Below are 19,975 nucleotides of genomic sequence, written 5' to 3'. Positions count from 1 at the left end.
AAGTGACTTTCTGTTGTCTTCATACATTAGCTTGCATAATGTACAGATTTTTTATGACTGAGAAAGAATGACCATATTTTTTTTTTCCCTGTAGCTTAATTGGTTCTAACTACAACAGTTATTCACACGCAGTCACCATCTTTTTGGATATATTTTATCCTCCCATTGTAACTTCTAAGCTTCCAGGAGACTAGTACTAACTCCATGTAACTTGAATATTTTCTTTTTCATTTATGACACATGAATACAGTAGTGTAATTGAGAGTAAATGCAGGTGAACAGAATTTACCCACTTCTGATAGGGGGAATATGGAGTTTAGTTTAGTTTATCCACTTTTTACCACTACACAACTGTATGAAATATTAGCAACATAAAAAATTGTCTGCTCTTAAAAAAATGTTAATTCATTGGTATCATCAAAAAGTGTACCAGAACTTGTTGAAATTATTTTGCAATGAAATTTTTAAAAATCAGGTACTTTCCATTATTAGAAATGTTTTAAGATGGAACAAGAAGATAGGGATGTCATACTTTATTTAAGGAAGCCATAAAATATCATTACATAAAGACTTGAGGAAAATATTGCAGCTTGATTCCAGTCAAATAGTTGGGTTTGAATTTTAGCATTCTACAACACACAAAAATGATGTTATGAATGAAAAACTCTCTGGCTGAAAAACCATGTTTAGAAAAAAAGTCATTAATATAAAACTGAAAGAATTTTAAAAATCAAGTGTACCTTTCCCTTGGTTTCTCCAAGCTGAGTGAAATGCAAAGAATAAACAATATAAAAAGCTACACAATATCAGGTTCTCATATGCTAGCTCAGTGCTAGAATGTTTGGATCGTAAATAATACTTAGAGACATTGTTCTTTTACAGTACTTTCACTGGAATTTTAAAAAAAATCGGTCTACATTTTTATGTAAGGTTATTTTCACAAATTATGGGTCAATTTTAGCCTGACAAAAACTCCCTTTAATTAAATTCATTCATGACATTCACATAAATGAGTATTTCAAAGTTTCAGTCTCAGATGTCCAAAAAATCTTCTCTACATTTCTTAATGCTTGCTGAATTATTAGTTGCATGTTTCTAGAAAATTTGTATTAGATTTTGGTCACACTGTTTCATTTCAAGTATTATTTTGGTTCAGATATAGTCATAAGCATAAGACTGAGTTAGGCATTTTATAATTTTTACAGCAGGTTGCTTATACTTTTTTACTTTGGAAGTATGCAAAATAAGATGCATAATTAACATGTACATGGCTGCAAAAATGTGTTTTAATTTTTATCTAATATTTTAAAAAAAGGTAGCAGAAATGACCATACGGAGGATAAAACTTTCAGGTGTATTAACTTTTACATACAAGATGAAATAGACACACAAAAGGGAATAAAAATATGAGAAGGTGATGGAAAGAAACTGAAGAAGGGGAGGAAGTGAGGCGAAGGCACTGGAAGGAGTCATAAACTGACCTACAGTTCATTCTGCTGTTTCTATAAAGTCTGCCCATATATCAGTGAATAATCTATACAATTTTTCTTAAAGAAGATCCTTTATATCGCTAGCAGTGCAGCCAGACCAGTATACCAATTCTCAGTCATTGGACTGGATTTTTATTTCCACTGAAGAACACTTTTTTTAGTCACTATCAGGGTTCTGTACAGCTATTGCTTCTTAGGCCTTGTCTACACTACGAGAGTAGTTCGATTTTACTTAAATCGAATTTTTGGAATCGATATTGCAAAGTCGAACGTGTGTGTCCACACTAAGGACAGTAATTCGACTTTGTGAGTCCACACTAACGGGGAAAGCGTCGACACTGGAAGCGGTGCACTGAGGGCAGCTATCCCACAGTTCCCGGAGTCCCCGCCGCCCATTGGAATTCTGGGTGGAGCCGCAAATGCCTTCTGGGTAAAAAAAAAAGGGGCCAGGGTGCTTTTGGGTAACTGTCGTCATCCGTCCATCACTCCCGCCCTCCCTCCCTCCCTGAAAGCGCCGGCAGGAAATCATTTTGCGCACTTTTCCAGTCATTGACAGCGCGGACGCCACAGCACTGTGAGCATGGAGCCCGCTGCAACCATCGCTGCAGTTGTGGCCGCTCTCAACGCCTCGCAGCTTATCATACAGGTTGCCCTGAGGCAGATGCAGAAAAGTCAGGCGAGGAGGCTACGTCAACGCGGTGATGGCCTGAAGTCTGAGAGTAGCACAGACCTCTCAGAAAGCAGGGGACCCAGCGCCGAGGACATCACGGTGGCAATGGGTCATGTTGATGCTGTGAAACGGCGATTCTGGGCACGGGAAACAAGCACTGAGTGGTGGGACCGCATAGTGCTGCAGGTCTGGGATGAATCACAGTGGCTGCGAAACTTCCGCATGCGGAAGGGAACTTTCCTTGAACTTTGTGAGTTGCTGTCCCCTGCCCTGAAGCGCAATGACACCCGGATGCGAGCAGCCCTGACTGTCCAGAAGCGAGTGGCCATAGCCCTCTGGAAGCTTGCAACGCCAGACAGCTACCGGTCAGTCGCGAACCAGTTTGGGGTGGGCAAATCTACCGTGGGGGTTGTTGTGATGCAAGTAGCCAAGGCAATCGTTGATGTACTGCTGCCAAAGGTAGTGACCCTGGGAAACTTGGAGGCGATCATAGATGGCTTCGCAGCGATGGGATTCCCAAACTGCGGTGGGGCCATAGATGGAACTCACATCCCTATCCTGGCACCGGAACACCAGGCCAGCCAGTACATTAACAGAAAGGGCTACTTTTCCATGGTGCTGCAAGCACTGGTGGACCACAGGGGACGTTTTACCAACATCTACGTGGGATGGCCGGGCAAGGTTCATGACGCTCGTGTTTTCAGGAACTCTGGTCTGTTTAGACGGCTGCAGCAAGGTATTTACTTCCCGGACCACAAAATAACTGTTGGGGATGTGGAGATGCCTATAGTCATCCTCGGGGACCCAGCCTACCCGCTAATGCCCTGGCTCATGAAGCCCTATACAGGTGCCCTGGACACTGAAAAAGAACTCTTCAACTACCGGCTGAGCAGGTGCAGAATGGTGGTGGAGTGTGCTTTTGGACGTCTCAAGGGGAGATGGAGAAGCTTGCTGACTCGCTGTGATCTCAGCGAAACCAATATCCCCATTGTTATAGCAGCTTGCTGTGTGCTCCACAATCTCTGTGAGAGCAAGGGGGAGACCTTTATGGCGGGGTGGGAGGTTGAGGAAAATAGCCTGGCTGCTGATTACTCACAGCCAGACAGCCGGGCGATTAGAAGAGACCAGCGGGAAGCGCTGTGCATCCGGGAGGCTTTGAAAGCAAAGTTCCTGAGTGAGCAGGGTAACCTGTGACTTTAAAGTTTGTGTACAGAGAAGCCGAACCTGCCCCCGTTTCTTTACCCAGTTCATGTTGACTATCCTATCCAGTTACATACCCCCTTCACCCCACTTCCAACACACGTTTCAAAATAAAAATAGTTCTACTTTGTTAAAGCACACCGTTTTCTTTAATACTGTTTTCGCGGGAATTTTTTAAAACTGGGACGCAGACTGTGGTGCGGAGCGGGTGTAGTGTAGTCGCGCGAATGCAGCTTCTAAACTCAAGGACTGACAGGCTCCGCTGCGGTGGGATGGTTGTTTCAACGGAGCCTGTCACCCCTCCTGATAGGGACTGTGTGTATGGGGGGTCTATGTGACTTTGTGGCAGGGGGAGGACGGTTACAGATCCCCTGCTGTGTGGCTCTGTGATCCTGCCTAAGGACCGCCGCTTAAGATCTCTAACTGCCCTCCCCTGCCACAAAGTCACAGAGCAACCCACCCCCCACCACATAACATGAAAACAACCTCCCAGACTAACCAGGGTAAGTAGTCACTGCATCACTGCACTATGTATGTGCCCTGCTGCTGTGCCTGCCCCCGACTATGTACCCTGCCAAAGGTGACTGTCCTGTCCAATTACCAACCCCCTTTCCCCCCCCTCCTCCAAAAGAACATGATCGAAACAGTAGTTAACAGAAACATATTTTTTATTATCAACTACACATGGAACTGGGAAGTGAAACTTGGACGGGGGCTTGTGTCAGGCGGGAAGGAAAGAACTTGTCAAACTTTGGGGAATGAGAGCCTTCTGCTGCTCGAGCTCTCTGCAGGGGTGGAGTGAGAGTTAGCAGGGACTCTGCTGCCTCTCCTTCTGTGCACTTTGGGTGAGGGGAGTATGGGACTTGGTGGCGGGGGAGGGCGGTTAGAGATGGACTGCAGCGGGGCTCTGTCCTCCTGCCTCCGTTCCTGCAGAACATCCACAAGGCGCCGGAGTGTGTCCGTTTGCTCCCTCAGTAGTCCAAGCAGGGTTTGAGTCGCCTGCTGGTCTTCCTGACGCCACCTCTCCTCCCGATCCATGTTGGCTTGGTGCATTCGGGTCAAGTTCTCCCGCCACTGGGTCTGCTGTGCTGCCTGGGCTCTGGAGCAGGCTATAAGCTCTGAGAACATGTCCTCCCGTGTCCTCTTCTTCTTATGCCTAATCCTCCCTAGCCTCTGGGAGTGTGATGACAGGCTAGGTTGTGAGACAGTCGCAGATGGGGCTGTGGGAATGGGAAAAAGGGAGTGAATTCCTCAGAAAGATAAATGTAGTTGTGAACAAAGAACATAGTCTTTCTCTGTGAACAGGACCATGCACAGCACCTATCACATGCGCACTCAGCACAAGGTCGAATTCTCGGCCTTCGCATTCAGTGTCTGGGGTTTTGCGGACCACATTTGAGAACCGTGTCAGGACAACGGAATTGCTCTTGCACGCAGACATGGTAAGCCGTAGATTCGTGGCAGCTTAAAACTTTAATATTAGCAATGGCCTCATTTCATATTGAAATCAATGTCGGTCCCTGCTGCCAGCAATCCGGCAAGCAGGAAGTCTGCTCCTGTGCCACACCCTCGCGGCTGTCCCCGGGAACGATCCCTTTCGGCTGCCCCTCTCCCGCCTCCACCGCGTGGCTGCAAACCAGCGGTTACAGTTCTGTAAAGGAACGGTAAAGCAGTCCCAACACTAACATTCCCCTACCTCATTCAAAGCAGGTCATCATGAGCGACATCACCCTCATGAGGATCTCTGAGAGCGACAGACAGAGAATGCTCCGGGAAAGCCTCCAAAGACCAGGGCCGTATGCCGCCATGCTGTGCCAAGCAATGATTCCGGAGTACTTGCTAGTCTCGTGGCGCGGCAACGTGTCCTACTACGGAGGACCCAATAAGGCCGCTCTCCCCAAGAACCTAATGCAGCGGATTTCAAATTACCTGCAGGAGAGCTTCCTTGAGATGTCCCAGGAGGATTTCTGCTCCATCCCCGGACATATAGACCGCATCTTACTGTAGCTGCAGTAGCAGGGACTAAACAGTAGAGCGGCTTGGGCAGGACAATCATGCAAAACCGGACATTGCTAGATTTTTTTTCAATAGTTGCACTGCCCATGACTGAACCGTAAAGTTAATCAAACTAATCATGAGAAACCCATTTTTTAAATTGTTAATATTCATGTTCTGTTACAAATAAATGTTTAGATGTTTACAACACTTACTGGATGATCCTTCACCAGATTCTGTGTCCGGGGTAACGGCTGGGGAGGGTTGGTAGGGGATCTCTGTAAGGGTGATGAAGAGATCCTGGCTGTCGGGGAAATCAGCGTTGTGAGCGCTGTCGACTGCCTCGTCCTCCTCATCTCCTTCCTCATCTTCCCCGTCCGCGAACATCTCCGAGGATCCGGCCGTGGACACTATCCCATCCTCGGAGTCCACAGTCAGTGGTGGGGTAGTGGTGGCGGCCGCACCGAGGATGGAATGCAGTGCCTCGTAGAAACGGGATGTCTGGGGATGGGATCCGGAGCGTCCGTTTGCCTCTTTGGTCTTCTGGTAGCCTTGCCTCAGCTCCTTGATTTTCACGCGGCACTGCGTTACATCCCGGCTGTATCCTCTCTCTGCCATGTCTTTAGAGATCTTCTCATAGATCTTTGCATTCCGTCTTTTGGATCGCAGCTCGGAAAGCACGGACTCATCGCCCCACACAGCGATGAGATCCAAGACTTCCCGATCAGTCCATGCTGGGGCCCTCTTTCTATTCTGAGATTGCACTGCCATCAGTGCTGGAGAGCTCTGCATCGTTGCCAGTGCTGCTGAGCTCGCCACGATGTCCAGACAGGAAATGAGATTCAAACTGGCCAGACAGGAAAAGGAATTCAAATTCAAATTTTCCCGGGGCTTTTCCTGTGTGGCAGTTCAGAACATCCGAGCTCTTACTGCTGTCCAGAGCGTCAACAGAGTGGTGCACTGTGGGATAGCTCCTGGAGCTATTAGCGTCGATTTCCATCCACACCTAGCCTAATTCGACATGGCCATGTCGAATTTAGCGCTACTCCCCTCGTCGGGGAGGAGTACAGAAGTCGAATTAAAGAGACCTCTATGTTGAACTAAATACCTTCGCGGTGTGGACGGGTGCAGGGTTAATTCGATGTAACGGCGCTAACTTCGACATAAACGCCTAGTGTAGACCAGGCCTTAGAATAATCAAGGTTCCTTATGGTACCTACTAACCCTAGAATAATATGTAGTCCTTTAAGTACAAATGTCAGATGACATAAAGTTAATTTTACTCTCGAGCTCCTTCCAGAATTGCATTATACTGGGGCAACTCCACAGAGATTAACCAAATTGGCACCTGTTTCTTAACAATGTCAGCGTTTATTGCTACTAATAACTCCAGATTTAAATAATTTATATGGGGGTCCAGTATATATTTCAGATAACAGATTCCATGTAAGTAAAGCAAAATTTCTTATATTGGATGATCAAAATTGTGTTCTTTTTCAGATATTTAGTTCACTGTCTTCAGTCAGAGCTTAACAATTACATGCCAGCATTCCTCGATGATCCAGATGAAAATAATCCTCAAAGGCCTAAAATAGGTTAGTCTTGCTTGGTCTTTTTGTCTTGCTATTAAATCAATAGTCTATAGCAGGGATGGGCAAACTTTTTGGCCTGAGGGCCACATCTGGGTATGGAAATTGTATGGTGGACTATGAATGTTTACGGTTCCCAGCCAATGGGAGCTGCAGGGGCGGCACTTGGGGTAGGGGCAGCGTGTGGAGCCCCCTGGCTGCCCCTATGCTTCCGGGAGCCATGCAGAGCCATGGCACATGCGGAGCAGGGCAAGCCCCGGACCCCGCTCCCCATCAGGAGCTCGGGGGCCAGATTAAAATGTCTGAAGGGCCGGCTGTGGCCTCCGGGCCGTAGTTTTCCCACACCTAGTCTATAGCCACTGTTAATGGATTGAGTTGGTCTACCTTACCATTGATCTGAAATTTACATGTTCTCACTAACACTTTAGTTGTGGGTAAATCCACTATATATGGATAATAGACTAGACTCTTTGGGATGGAATTTACATGAAAAATGCTCTTTAAAATAAAGGTAAACTCACATTAGATAATGTCTTGGGAAAAACACTTGAAATGTTTGGTTAATCAGTGTTGTAGATAAAGAAATTAGCTTTTGGAAAGTGGGGAGTGTATCTATGTAATAGAATACCAGATAATTAGCATTTACTGGTATGTCTTCCACTGACAATGAGCATTTACTGGTATGTCATCCACTGACAAAAATGTTAAATAATATACTCAGGTTTGAACAAAAACATTTACGTTCTTGTAAAATAAAATATAAAGTTTAGATCTTTTGGATAAGAAGATTGAGATTAGAACATTTTTCTGTGTTGCGGAATTTTTAAAAAAAAGAGAAAAATATTGATTAAAAAGCAGTTTTTCACCTAGCAGTTTCTGTATTTCCTTTACTGTTCTCTCAGATATTTGGCTTGAATAAGGGTTTGTGTCATTGTCCAGCTTCCTCTTTTGCATGATCCTGAAGTACAGTCAGTTGCTATGGTGATGGGTGCCATATAAAAACCTAGATAGTTGTAAGTTTCATTTGACATTACAAATAGTTGTATGGAAACAAGAAGAAATTTCATTGTTTTAACTGGGATCAAGTAGGGGTGTAAGAAGGAGGACTATGCGCAAAAAAAAAAGCTTTTATTTAAAAAAAAAAATACAAACTAGGAAATGTGAAGAAAAATGAGAAACTAGGGAAAGGCTTTGTTTAGTGCATATTAAAGCTTCTTCAAGTGTGAAAGCCCTTCTTTACAATTTAAAAACTATTCAACCTTCATTTTGATCTTTGCTTATAACCTTTAGCTGGCAAACATCATCTCAGGAAAAATGTTTAGTCATCACAATTATAATATTGTATATAAAGAAAAGGTACAATATTCTGATCTGACTGAAAATGTAAATATGTTCTCACATGGTGACCTGCACTGTGGAGCGAAAGAGTATGTTTACATCTTTCTGAGATCTGAATTATATAAAGCTTAGTAGGTAATAATGTGAGTCTGCACTATACAGTCAGATGTGACTCTATTGCATTTTCCACATTAAAGTCTATCCTGGTATTCACTGTGTTTAAGTACTAAGTGTTTTCAAGTAACTTTTATAGGTTTTAGCATTGAAACATTTAGGGGATGATTTTTGTCAGTCACATGACTTATTTAAATTTTTGAGCAAAGGTGAAAATAGTATAGCTGATTTATTTAATAAGAACTTTAAGTTCTAGTAATTCCATATGTATGTTTAAAAAAAAAAACACAACTCCCCTGACCCCAAACAACTCCCACCATCTTTGGGCATTAATGATAGTGTTTCTTCATCTGAAAAGCTAAACATGCTCTACAGACTATTAATAAACTTTCTTATCAGGAAGTCTCTAGCACTGTTTTAGTTACCTGTTTGAGTTAAAGCTAGGAGGGGGAGTGCAAAGTGTCTATTTATAATGTAGTTGTAGAAAGATGGAACTAAAATAATAATTAAAAAAAACCCACCCTGGACATTTGTGAGCAAGAGGACATTTTATGTAATTTTAACTACATTATGTGCCATATATTAATTTGGGCTTACAATACAATCCTTGGCTATATTCTCTTAGAAGTGGAAAAACCAATAATTATTTGTCTTCTGCCAAAAAGCATGCTATTTATCACTAGTATGGAATAGCTTAAATGCGTTTTATGCATAGGAACCATAACTTGCAATAATTTTTTACTGTATTTATTTTGTGTTGGAATCTAAAGAGTATAATTAGTTGGTTTCTATAATTGTATAGCTTAATAAAATGCTATGAAAATTCAACTTTAATCACTTAGCTTTCTATTTTTAAAATAGATTTTTATCAGTTAATAAGTTCTTGGAATATATTATGGAATAAACCGATATCAAGTGTGTAGGTGCCATTCTGGAACAGTGTTCTAAATTGTCTTTCATAATTCATGTAATAGTACCCAATATCAATATTAAATTCCATTTGGACGCCTGAACCTATGGTTTTGTTAAACCCTAAATACTAATGTGTACTAATACATTCTTTTGTCTCTGTAGATGATGTCTTGCATACACTAACTGGAGCTATGTCCCTGTTGCGACGATGTAGAGTGAATGCTGCACTGACTATACAGCTCTTCTCCCAGCTCTTCCACTTTATCAACATGTGGCTTTTTAATAGATTGGTTACTGACCCAGATTCAGGATTGTGTTCGCATTACTGGGGAGCCATTATCCGTCAGCAGTTGGGCCATATAGAGGCCTGGGCAGAAAAACAGGGCCTAGAGCTGGCTGCTGATTGCCACCTAAGCAGGATAGTGCAGGTGAGTATAGTTGTTCTTGGTTCTCAGTGAAACGTACTCCTCATAAGGTTTTTTCAAATATATAGCATGATTTAATTGTGTAAATGTATTCTAGAACCCCTGGTTCAGTGTGTAGAGTTGTAAAAGCCTCTGTATATTAGTGCAATCATTTACTGAAAATGAACTGAATATCTGGATGTGGTTTGTTTGTTTTTTTTCCCCCAAGAGAATCAAATCAGTTTCTTCCTAATACACTGAGTTTGATTAGTTTGCATGGATATAGTAGCAGGAAAATTAATGTTACCTAATTTAGGGTTCCCTTGGTTCCTGAACTAAGAGGAAGAGTATTTGTGTTGCAGAAGAGAAGAGGGATTTTGAAAATGAAGTTTACATCACTTTTGCAGCAATTCTGGCTTCTTGCTTCATGGTGTCCTCTGCTCTGCCTTCTCTGTAGACAGAAGGAAACTGAAATAAATAAGAACTATCGTTATATTCCATTCTTAAATTATAATTAAGTCTCCGGTGGTTTTTTTTTTTAAGGCAACTACACTACTTACCATGGATAAATACTCACATGATGACATTCCAAATATTAACAGTACCTGCTTTAAGTTGAATTCTCTACAGCTACAGGCATTACTGCAGAATTATCACTGTGCTCCAGATGAACCATTTATCCCAACAGTAAGTCATTTAATGCATTGTTCAGCATTTCTGGGGAAAATACTTTGTCTATAGAGTTTGGATTCTCTTCTGTTAGAATCTAGGACCTCTTCTCAGACTTTAGGGATATGTCCCGGTGTACTGAGTCTTTTCTAGTATATAATGAATTATGGTATCCTGGATACCATTATAAAGTAACTTACTAGCAAAGGTTGCTTAAAAAAAAAAAAGAAAGAAAAGGAAAAAAGCAATCAGTGTTATTAATGCAAAGATGATGGTTTAATCAATTGTTTTCAGGTCTCTAACAGCAAATGAATGAATAAAAAATGATGGGTGAATCTTGCTTGTAAAATGGCAGTTTAAATTAAGCTATGTTCTGCAGTAAAGAAGAGTATGGAAAATTGTGTTTATTTTCAAATTTAGGCCATATTCGCAGATTTTCAATTGGTAGACATTTAAAATTATGCTGTGGAGTCAGCTCTGAACTCACTCTCATTGGATACTTAGGAGATCTGAAGGAGTTAGGATTTTTCAGATCCAAGACTGCGTGTTAGTTTTTTGTGTTTTGGAACCAACACCTATTTGGGGCCCTACTTTGTGGTCTTTCAAGGCTCTGCACTGTGAGTTGTTGAGTGATGCAAAGCAGTCTTTGATCCTGAATCCTCCTCACTCTCTAAAGCTCTTGTGGCCTGCTTGAAATTTGCAAAAGCTGATTTCAAGTCATGCTTTTATGAAGCTCTGTTCTCTTAATTGTAAATCCAGATCAGATGCTGAACGCTTGTCTACAGCAGCACTTCTGTAGATCTCTTCAATGTATATGCTGCCTACACCGACGGGACTCCCATTGGCCCACGTAATCTGCATCCCTGAGAGGTGCTAGCTAGGTTGAAGGAAGAATTCTGTGAACCAAGTGCTATGTGCACCTGGAGTTAGGTCAGTTTAACTATCTCGCTTGGGGGTGTGTGTGTGCATTTTTTACACCCCTGAGCAATGTAGTTGGGTCAACCTAACTTTTTAGAGTAGACCAGGCATTATTTTAAGGTTGATTTGGTTCAACATTTTGTATTGGTTGATGGGCTTTTTTGCAAGGGGAGTGTTCCATTGTTTTTAATGTCATTCTTATGGCACAGAGGTTTCGTAGTATTACCTAAAGACAGTCAGATTCTGGATTTGCCTGATCTCCTCTGGAAATTTGTTCCATATCTGGATCCCCTCAACTGAGAATCCTTTATCCTTAATCTCTAAGTGGCAGGGAAGACAGGAGCAATGATCTCTGGGAGTCTTTGACGTCTCCAAACAAAATCTAAGATCACAAGAATTGGCGGCACTGACCTTCAGTATGCAGATGACTGTCATTCTTACACTCACAGAGGCTGACCTGCAAAGCACCCTAAATCTTTTTGCAGATGCCTATCATAGTCTGGATCTCTCTCTTTCTCTCTCTCTCTCTCTCTCTCTCAACATCAGGAAAACCAAGGTACTCTATCAGCCCTCACCTGCACAAACTACTCTTTGTACTCCATAAATCACCATCAGTGGAGACCCCCTGGAAAATGTGGACCATTTTCCATACCTTGGCAGCCACCTCTCCCAAACAGCTAGCATTGACACAGAAATTGAATACAGGATCCACTGTGCCAGCACATCCTTTGGAAGACTACTCAAACGAGTCTTCAATTATAGGGATTTGCATTTTGGTTTACAAGGCAGCTGTCATCCCCACCCTTCATCTCAAGTGGCTGTAGTGGTTCCAACAGCACTGCCTCAGGATTCTCAGGATCAGCTGGGAAGACGGACACACTAACATCAGCATTCTCTCTGCAGCCAACATGAGCACTATAGAAGCGCAGGTCATGAAATACCAGCTCTGCTGGACTGGCCATGCCTGACACTCACCTCCTGAAGCAACTGCTCTTCTCTCAGTTAAGTCAGGGAAGAAGGCTCATGGTGGGCAGCGGAAGTATTTCAAAGACATACTGAAAGTATGCCTTAAAAAGGGAGGCACCAACCCAACAAACTGGGAGGACTTGGCACGGAACAGAACACAGTGACGCCACACCATACACCAAGCCACAGCTCACTTTGAGGAGAACAGATTTGCTCATGAGACAGAGAAGTAACAAAGGAGGAAAGAGAGGGCATAACAGTCCAGCCAACAATTGACTCCTCCAAGATTACACCTGTCACTGCTGTGGGAAAATCTGCAGTGCAAGAATTGGGCTCCTCAGCCACTTAAAAACTCACCAATGAACCCTCTTGGCAGACATCATCCTCGCATCGAGGGATAGCTGAAGAAGATTCTCATGTGTTTTGTCTTGATCTTTGTGATCTGTGTTGTCCCAGAGAAGCACAGCTGTCAATATGGTTCATAGATCAAAATTTGGTGTACAGTTTAGAACTGGGGCTTGAGCCATTAATTGCTTTGAAGATTAGGACCAAAGCCTTAAACTGGCATTGAAAGCTGACCAGAAGCCAGTATAACCGGTTTTCAAACTGTGGGTCAGGACCCCAAAGTGGGTCGCAACCCCCTTTTAATGGGGTTGCCCGGGCTGATATTAAACTTGCTGGGACCCAGGACTGAAGCCCGAGCCCCACTGCCCAGGGCCAAAACCAAAACTCAACTGCTTCAGCTCTGGGTGGCGGGCCTCAGGTTACAGGCCTCCTTCCTGGGGTTGAAGCCCTTGGGCTTCGGCTTTGGCCCCTACCCAGGGCGGCGGGGCTCGGATTTTGTCACACCCTCCCCCACCCCCTCTTGGGGTCATGTAGTAAATTTTGTTGTCAAAAGGGGGTCACAGTGCAATGAAGTTTTGAGAATCCCTGCAGTATAAGGACTCAAGTACCAGTCTGATGTGCTCACCGCGACCTAAGCCACGGAGAAGGCCAGCAACCACATTCTGTACCAGCTGAAAGCTGTGCTCTATCTTGACTTTTACCTTCAGATACAGTGAGTTACAGTAATTCAGCCTGGAGGTGACAAATGCATGGATCATTGTGGAAAGGATTTTGTTCACTAGGGAGCTCGAAGAGAAAGAAGGCATTTTAATGTACTGATATGTGGTCATCCACACTTAGTAAGAGTCACACACTGTTTAGCTATTCTCAGGATTATCACTGCTATTAAGTTGGTCCACTGCGGAGGGGATCTGCAGAGACAGTCATAAGAGAAAAAATTACTTGCCAGTAACAAGAGTTTTGTTCTGTATATCCTCATTTAACCCTACCTCCTTCCATTCTACTTTGGAGTGTTAAATATCAGAGGGGTAGCCGTGTTAGTCTGGATCTGTAAAAAGCAACAAACTCCTGAGGCACCTTATAGACTAACAGACGTATTGGAGCATAAGCTTTTGTGGGTGAATACCCACTTCGTCAGACGCATGTATTCACCCACGAAAGCTTATGCTCTAATACGTCTGGAGTGTTAGTCATTTCTTTTGATTTGGAGAGGAACTGAGGAACGGTTAGCATAGTGGGGTCTTTTATATCTACTTCTTAAACACTATCTGTGGAGCATCTTGTCCATTTAGAACATTCACATTTCAGGTTAAAATTTTCCAAGGTTTCTTTGACCTGCAGTGACATTTTTAGAAGATTGAGTATAAGAAGAGAGAGTCAAAATGTCTTATTTATTTTTTTAAAATGTTGTGGTGTTTGAACAGCTCTAGAGTGGAAGCAACTAAAGAGAGAATCGTGGCATGGAGATGGTCTTCCCTTTGAATGTTCCGATGAAAAGTGAACACTGACAATTGGTAGCTTTTGAATTTCTTTTGCTAAGCTCATAAAAAGCTCAATTAAGGAAGACCTCACTGTGTATACATATGTTGCTAATTTAGCTGCACAGTGAAAAGCATTCTGAAGTTGTACATGAAACTTTGCAAGATATGAAGGGCTGCTTTGCACTATATAGTGTGTGCAAGTGGGAGCATCACTCTGATATACCTTTGATTATTCCAGAAGTTTTTATGATATGGGCCTCTTTGGATTTATTTACTGTGGTACAGGATAAGGCCCTCCCTCCAGTGAACCTTCTAAGAACTGTGGGACAGGGCATTCTGGTAGCAAATAGCTAACTAGGCCCAGATTATGGAATTGTACATGATCATCAACTTTTTGTGAGCCACTAGAGCTTTCATATTCTGGAATAAGCAGCCCCTTTTAATGCATTTCCCCCCATCTTTCTTTTGTACAAAAAAGGACAAAATACTGTACAAAAATTATTAGACCCAAGACAAGAAGTGTCATAATTAAGGTTGCCATGTGCACTTGACTGTGCATATGCATTACAGTATAGTTTTCAATTGCATGATCACATACTAATTCTCAAATGCAGACCTCATGTAAAATGTCTAATATATGTTCATTGGTGTATTGACTTACGTTAAAAAAGAGACGATATTAGAAGATGTTACACAGGGTTGGAGAATTAAGTTGCATGATATTGGATTTGATAAAGCTTGTGTTGTAATATATAGGCACATGTGTGGCGGTAGAGTTGAGGTTTTATGTGCAACTTTAGCTTTGTAATTTCCTGAATTTTGGCTGCTTAATGATGCAATCATAACGGTCTCTTTTATTTATTTATTTATTTATTTATTTATTTATCTATCTCTCTATCTAATATTGGAATTAATTTAGCCCTTTAAACATAACAATGTCCTTTTGTCTTATGTCCAGGAGTTGATAGAGAATGTAGTGGCTGTTGCAGAAAATACAGCTGACGAACTAGCTCGTAGTGATGGCAGAGAAGTCCAGCTAGAAGAGGATCCTGATCTACAGCTGCCTTTTCTTTTGCCAGAAGATGGCTATTCATGTGATGTTGTCAGAAACATTCCAAGTGGTTTACAAGAATTTTTAGATCCACTATGCCAGAGAGGTCAGTCCTGCTACTATTAAACTGTATATTAATGTTATTTTTCTGTAGTATAGTAAATGTAGAACTTGAGGTATCTTTAGAGGTATTTATTGTGTTTTTCCCCTCAATCACAAGTGTTCAATCCTTATTTCATTATCCTTTGCTTTACACTTTCATTAAACTATTTAAATTTACCCCACTCACATGGTATGTAAAACTTCTATATACTTTTCAGAATTTTTCTTTCGTATGACATTGTGTATCCCCTTGGCATAATGCATGTTTATTTCAGGCTTCTAAATAATTGAAGTGAGCTTCTGTGTATTGGCAGTGTGTGTTTAGTAAGCACTTACATCAAGGTCTTTATACATGAACCTGTAGAAAGAGAGAAATGTTCCCTGTGTGGCCCTTCCTTTTGTAAAGGGCTACCACTTCGGATCCTGCAGAAATGAAAAACAACAGGAAAGACAGGAGAAACATGGCATGAAAGAATTGGGAGAAAGTGCATAAACTGAAAGAGGAGGGGAAAAGGGCTTAGTGTCTCCTTTGTGTTCCACCAAGTCTTTCAAAGGCACAATACTACCAAGAACTGCTGCTTGGGTTATACAGCCAGTCCTCTCTCTGTAGAACACTTTAAGCTCAAAGGAGTCATAAATGACCCCTTTATGTTTGCTAAGCACATTGGGTTCCTCCGGTGGAAGATGCTATAAAGAACTGTAAGGTTGTGGTGTTAATCATGTACTTGTGACGGTGTAATTCTTACATGCCTGTAATCTTTTGTTCAGCATACACCGTTCAAAACATGTTAACAGATAAGGATAAATATTGCTGTATGGTAGTAATGCACCAGCAAAACTGTTATTTTTAGCTTTGTTTCACCAGCTAATTCTTCTAGTGAGTGGCACATGTTCACTTGTGCTTTTTTCCCCCTAGTGAGTGGCACATGTTCACTTGTGCTTTTTTCCCCTCTAGGCTTTTGCAGGCTGACACCTCATCCACGTTCACCAGGCACTTGGACAATGTATTTTGAAGGTGCAGACTATGAAAGTCACCTGTTACGTGAGAATGCTGAGCTAGTAAGTATTCATTTTGGGGTAATTCAGAGCGAGAATCTATAAATGATAACCTGCAGTGAACCATATTTTCTGTGTACTCAGTTTTTATCCTTATTCCAAAGAATAGATGTCTCTGATGTTTATGTGGCTTCTTAGCAAAGAAAAATAACAATTTGTGGAAATGTTTCAAGATCAGCTTATATCAGTTATTCTGTATCTTTGTCATAGCATGTCTATCATAATGTAAACAATTTTTCAATGGGGAGCAGAAGGCAAAGGGATTTCCCTCAAAAATACTATTAAAAGATTCATTTTGAAAGTATATTTTTAATTTATATGTACAGGGCAACCTGTTCATTTGTTTACTTGTGTATTCTTTTCTGCTTTGGGCTGTGTAAACCAGCAGTCACAAACTAAATATTAATATTGAATATTCAGTAATCTAGCACATTCTTCTGTTTTTGCCAAATCGTCAGGGAAATGTGTTCTTGGGTTGGTTTTTTTTTTTTTTTCCACTTTCATTTTCCTTGTTGGAGCACTCTTAGGCAACAAGACTCAGACTGAAAAACACTTATTTAACCTTTTTGTAAAAGACCAGTACTACTTCAATTAGAAGTTTGTGTCATAGCCTAAATGTTTTGACATTGTTATAATTGCATTAGTTTACCAAAAATATAATATGATGAAATCAAGAAAAGCAGAATTTGCCATCTGCTCAACTGCTCATCTGCTTCGAAGAAATCATTAGGATGAAATGATAAAGTGCCTGCAAAGTGGGGGATCAGGACTCAAGAAATCCTGAACCCAAAGGTTTTTTCTTCATCCTTTCTAAGGCTGATGCAGCAGTGGCATCCCTGGCAGAGGAAATGGCAATTCCTGCTAAAGAGGGATTCCTTCCCAAAAGACCCTATAGACAGGATGGTAGAAATCCTCATTAGACAGGATTTCCAAACTGCCTTTAGGAGCCTCATTGGCAATTTTTTTTTTTTTAAACCACAATATCCTGGTTGCAATAGCATAAAGAAGCTTAGCCCCTCAGAACTATGCCAAATTTAAGTTTGTCTGAATTGGAAGGAGATTTTTTTTTCTTTACTACTGTCACTATTACGGAGACCCATCCTGCCTTGGTTCTAAAATGGACTTGAGGGCATGATATCTCATTTAAGACATCTGGTGCTAATAGGCATCAGAAAAGTGGGTACAAGAGGTAGTGCAGCTGAGGGTACTGTCTTGGGCTTCAGATTCTTCTACACCATGTTTTCATCTCCTTACTTCAAGCAGTGACAAAAAGCATCAACTCATCCTGAAGGAAATCTTGTAGGCCCTACAGCTAGGGGGCAGTAGAACTTGTCCCTCAAGAAAAGGTAACAAGGTTCTACTTTATTCGTCATAATATGAAAAAGCTCTGGAGGAGTCTGGGCTGTGTATGCTCAAAAGGCTGAAGGGGTTGATGAAGAAAACAAAAGTCAGGATGGAGACAGTCTTCCTCTCTCTGTAATCTCTCCAGGAAACCACCTCATATCAGTGGACCTGTCAGACTTACAAGATGACACTTTCATCAGCCAAGTCTTCATTCACCCATAGCAGTTGCTTTTTTTAGTACAAAATGTTACTCTTTGGTCTCACTTACTCCTCCAAGAGCATTCACAAAAATATTGATAATAGACTAGATGGCTTGTCTAGGAATTTGTCTGTACCTAGTTATTAGATGGTATCTCTCTTTGTGACACAATTAACACTAATGGAGCTATTGCAGGGGTCTGTTCTCCATCATCTGAATAGGTGGGATAGAGTTTGCTTATATATCCCAGTTCCTAATACTTTGAATCTGATTGATTGGCTACTCAGTGATAAATCCTAAAATACATTGGATGTTCCTACAAGGTAAACGGCTCTTCTGGCCTCATGCAGGCATTCCACCATCTCAGACTATACAGGAGTGTGGACAAAAAGGAATAACAGGCAAAGGAAATAAGATGTTTCAGTTCTTTTGGGATTAGACCTCTGACCATGACACCTCATGCCTATATAATGCCATAAATGCAGGCTCATCCAAGTCTTACGGTATTCAGGCTCTTTGGGACAACCTGTCTAGCCAAGCCAAAAGTTAGAAATGTCTTCCAGTAGATAGTGGAATATAGTATAAGACATTACTATTAAGAAGTGGACAAATCTGAACTGCCTCCAGTATTTGGAAACAGAGGGACAGTATCCTGGAAGTCTTGGACTAGTTAGAGATCAGTCCCAAAAAGGAAGTAATCAAGTAACACATTGTCTATTTGTCACTAATGTAAGCTAATATCACCCTGAATTACACACACTAAGTAGATCTCATGAGTAAGAAAGTGCCGTTTTTCCATTTGCTTTTTTGACAATAATCGTACTTTGTGACATCCATAACAAAGTGGATAATTTGGTTCTAGAACAGGTGATGAAATCTTTTTGAGCCACCGATTTTTTGAGAGTTAAAATTGAGTTTTACTCCCGGTGGGTAGTCTGTAAAATTATAAAAATAAATACTTCTGAAGATTTGCTTTACATTGACTTAGTTTTTAAGCCTTTGTTTGAAAAGGCGCTGAAAGATGGAAACAGTGACAAAGCTATATGTTCCCCGGGTCTTGGTGACTTTTTCCTCTACATAGTGTTTTTGGAGAAATTCGTCACTTCTCCAGTGGGTTTTTAATAGACTTGAAACCTGATTGTGTTCCAGTTTAAATCAATAGAAAAACTCCTATTAAATAAAATGGGAGCAGGCTCCTGTTTTGCTGCAGTCTTTGGCATAAGTGTGCTGAGGTAGACTTCGCTTAGAATTTCCTTGCTTTTATTTTATTTTTTTTTAATTAACTTTACCACAATGGTGTTACACAATTTTAAAAAAAAATGAAACTTTTGTCTTATGAAACTGACAGTAACAGAGTTTTGCTTCATTTGGACACTACTATGGGCTTCATATGCTTAAGATTGTAGTGTCACCTACATTACCTAAGAATGTATCGGCACCATCAGAAAATACCATGAAAATTACCTACTGCAAATATCCACTGGCGATTTTTTCAAACTTAAATGTCTTGCTTTTTTGTGAAGTATTAAAGGTTTTAATCTGCTCTGAAGATATTAATTGCCCCAGTATTTTTGCACGTGAATTTTATTTTCTAGAGGTTGGGTTAAAAAAAACTGAAACAAGGTTCAAAGAGCACAGTTATCATAAAATGATTTAACTAGTTTTCAGCTTTTATTTTTGTTAAATGATTTTAGAATTGTAGATCTCTTAGACCTCAGTACATTTTTTGGTGGACTTTGACCTTACCTTTGGCAGTGATATGAGCACAGATTTAATGCTGATAACCTCTGTCTAAACTAATACTAATCAAGAGTCACCGGTGTTTAAAGTGAAAATGATTTGTAAAAGGAGTTTTTGCATGTCAGCAGGTATTCCATCCAATCATTCATTGTTTATTTTATTGATTTAAACTATTTTATGCAGCTCTCGTCATACTTAGTTTTGCTGTTAATGCAAACTTACATGTTTGTCTCTCCCCCTCCCCCACCTCCATTTGATAGGCTCAGCCTTTGAGGAAAGAACCTGAAATCATCACAGTAACATTAAAGAAACAAAATGGAATGGGCCTAAGCATTGTTGCTGCTAAGGTATGAAAACATATTGCAGTAAAATCATCAAGCAACACTTTTTTT

The 19,975-nt window shown here is 41.3% G+C and overlaps 1 protein-coding gene across 21 annotated transcripts in view; it reads left to right on the top strand.

Annotated features, from left to right (window-relative positions):
• The window catches only part of AFDN (afadin, adherens junction formation factor), a 228,455-nt gene that overhangs the window by 147,334 nt on the left and 61,146 nt on the right, over positions 1-19,975 (top strand). For all 21 annotated transcript variants that reach the window (XM_034765202.1, XM_034765209.1, XM_034765208.1 and 18 more), the window contains 6 exons: positions 6,856-6,950; positions 9,471-9,736; positions 10,256-10,399; positions 15,050-15,248; positions 16,200-16,303; positions 19,844-19,930. In XM_034765202.1, coding sequence (XP_034621093.1) covers positions 6,856-6,950; positions 9,471-9,736; positions 10,256-10,399; positions 15,050-15,248; positions 16,200-16,303; positions 19,844-19,930 — 895 coding nt within the window. The remainder of the gene's footprint in view (positions 1-6,855; positions 6,951-9,470; positions 9,737-10,255; positions 10,400-15,049; positions 15,249-16,199; positions 16,304-19,843; positions 19,931-19,975) is intronic.

This window comes from Trachemys scripta, chromosome 3, assembly GCF_013100865.1.
Source record: "Trachemys scripta elegans isolate TJP31775 chromosome 3, CAS_Tse_1.0, whole genome shotgun sequence".
NCBI classification, from domain to species: domain Eukaryota; kingdom Metazoa; phylum Chordata; order Testudines; family Emydidae; genus Trachemys; species Trachemys scripta.
Note: the sequence above shows the minus strand (reverse complement) of the source record. Positions and strands in the feature narration are given on the sequence as shown.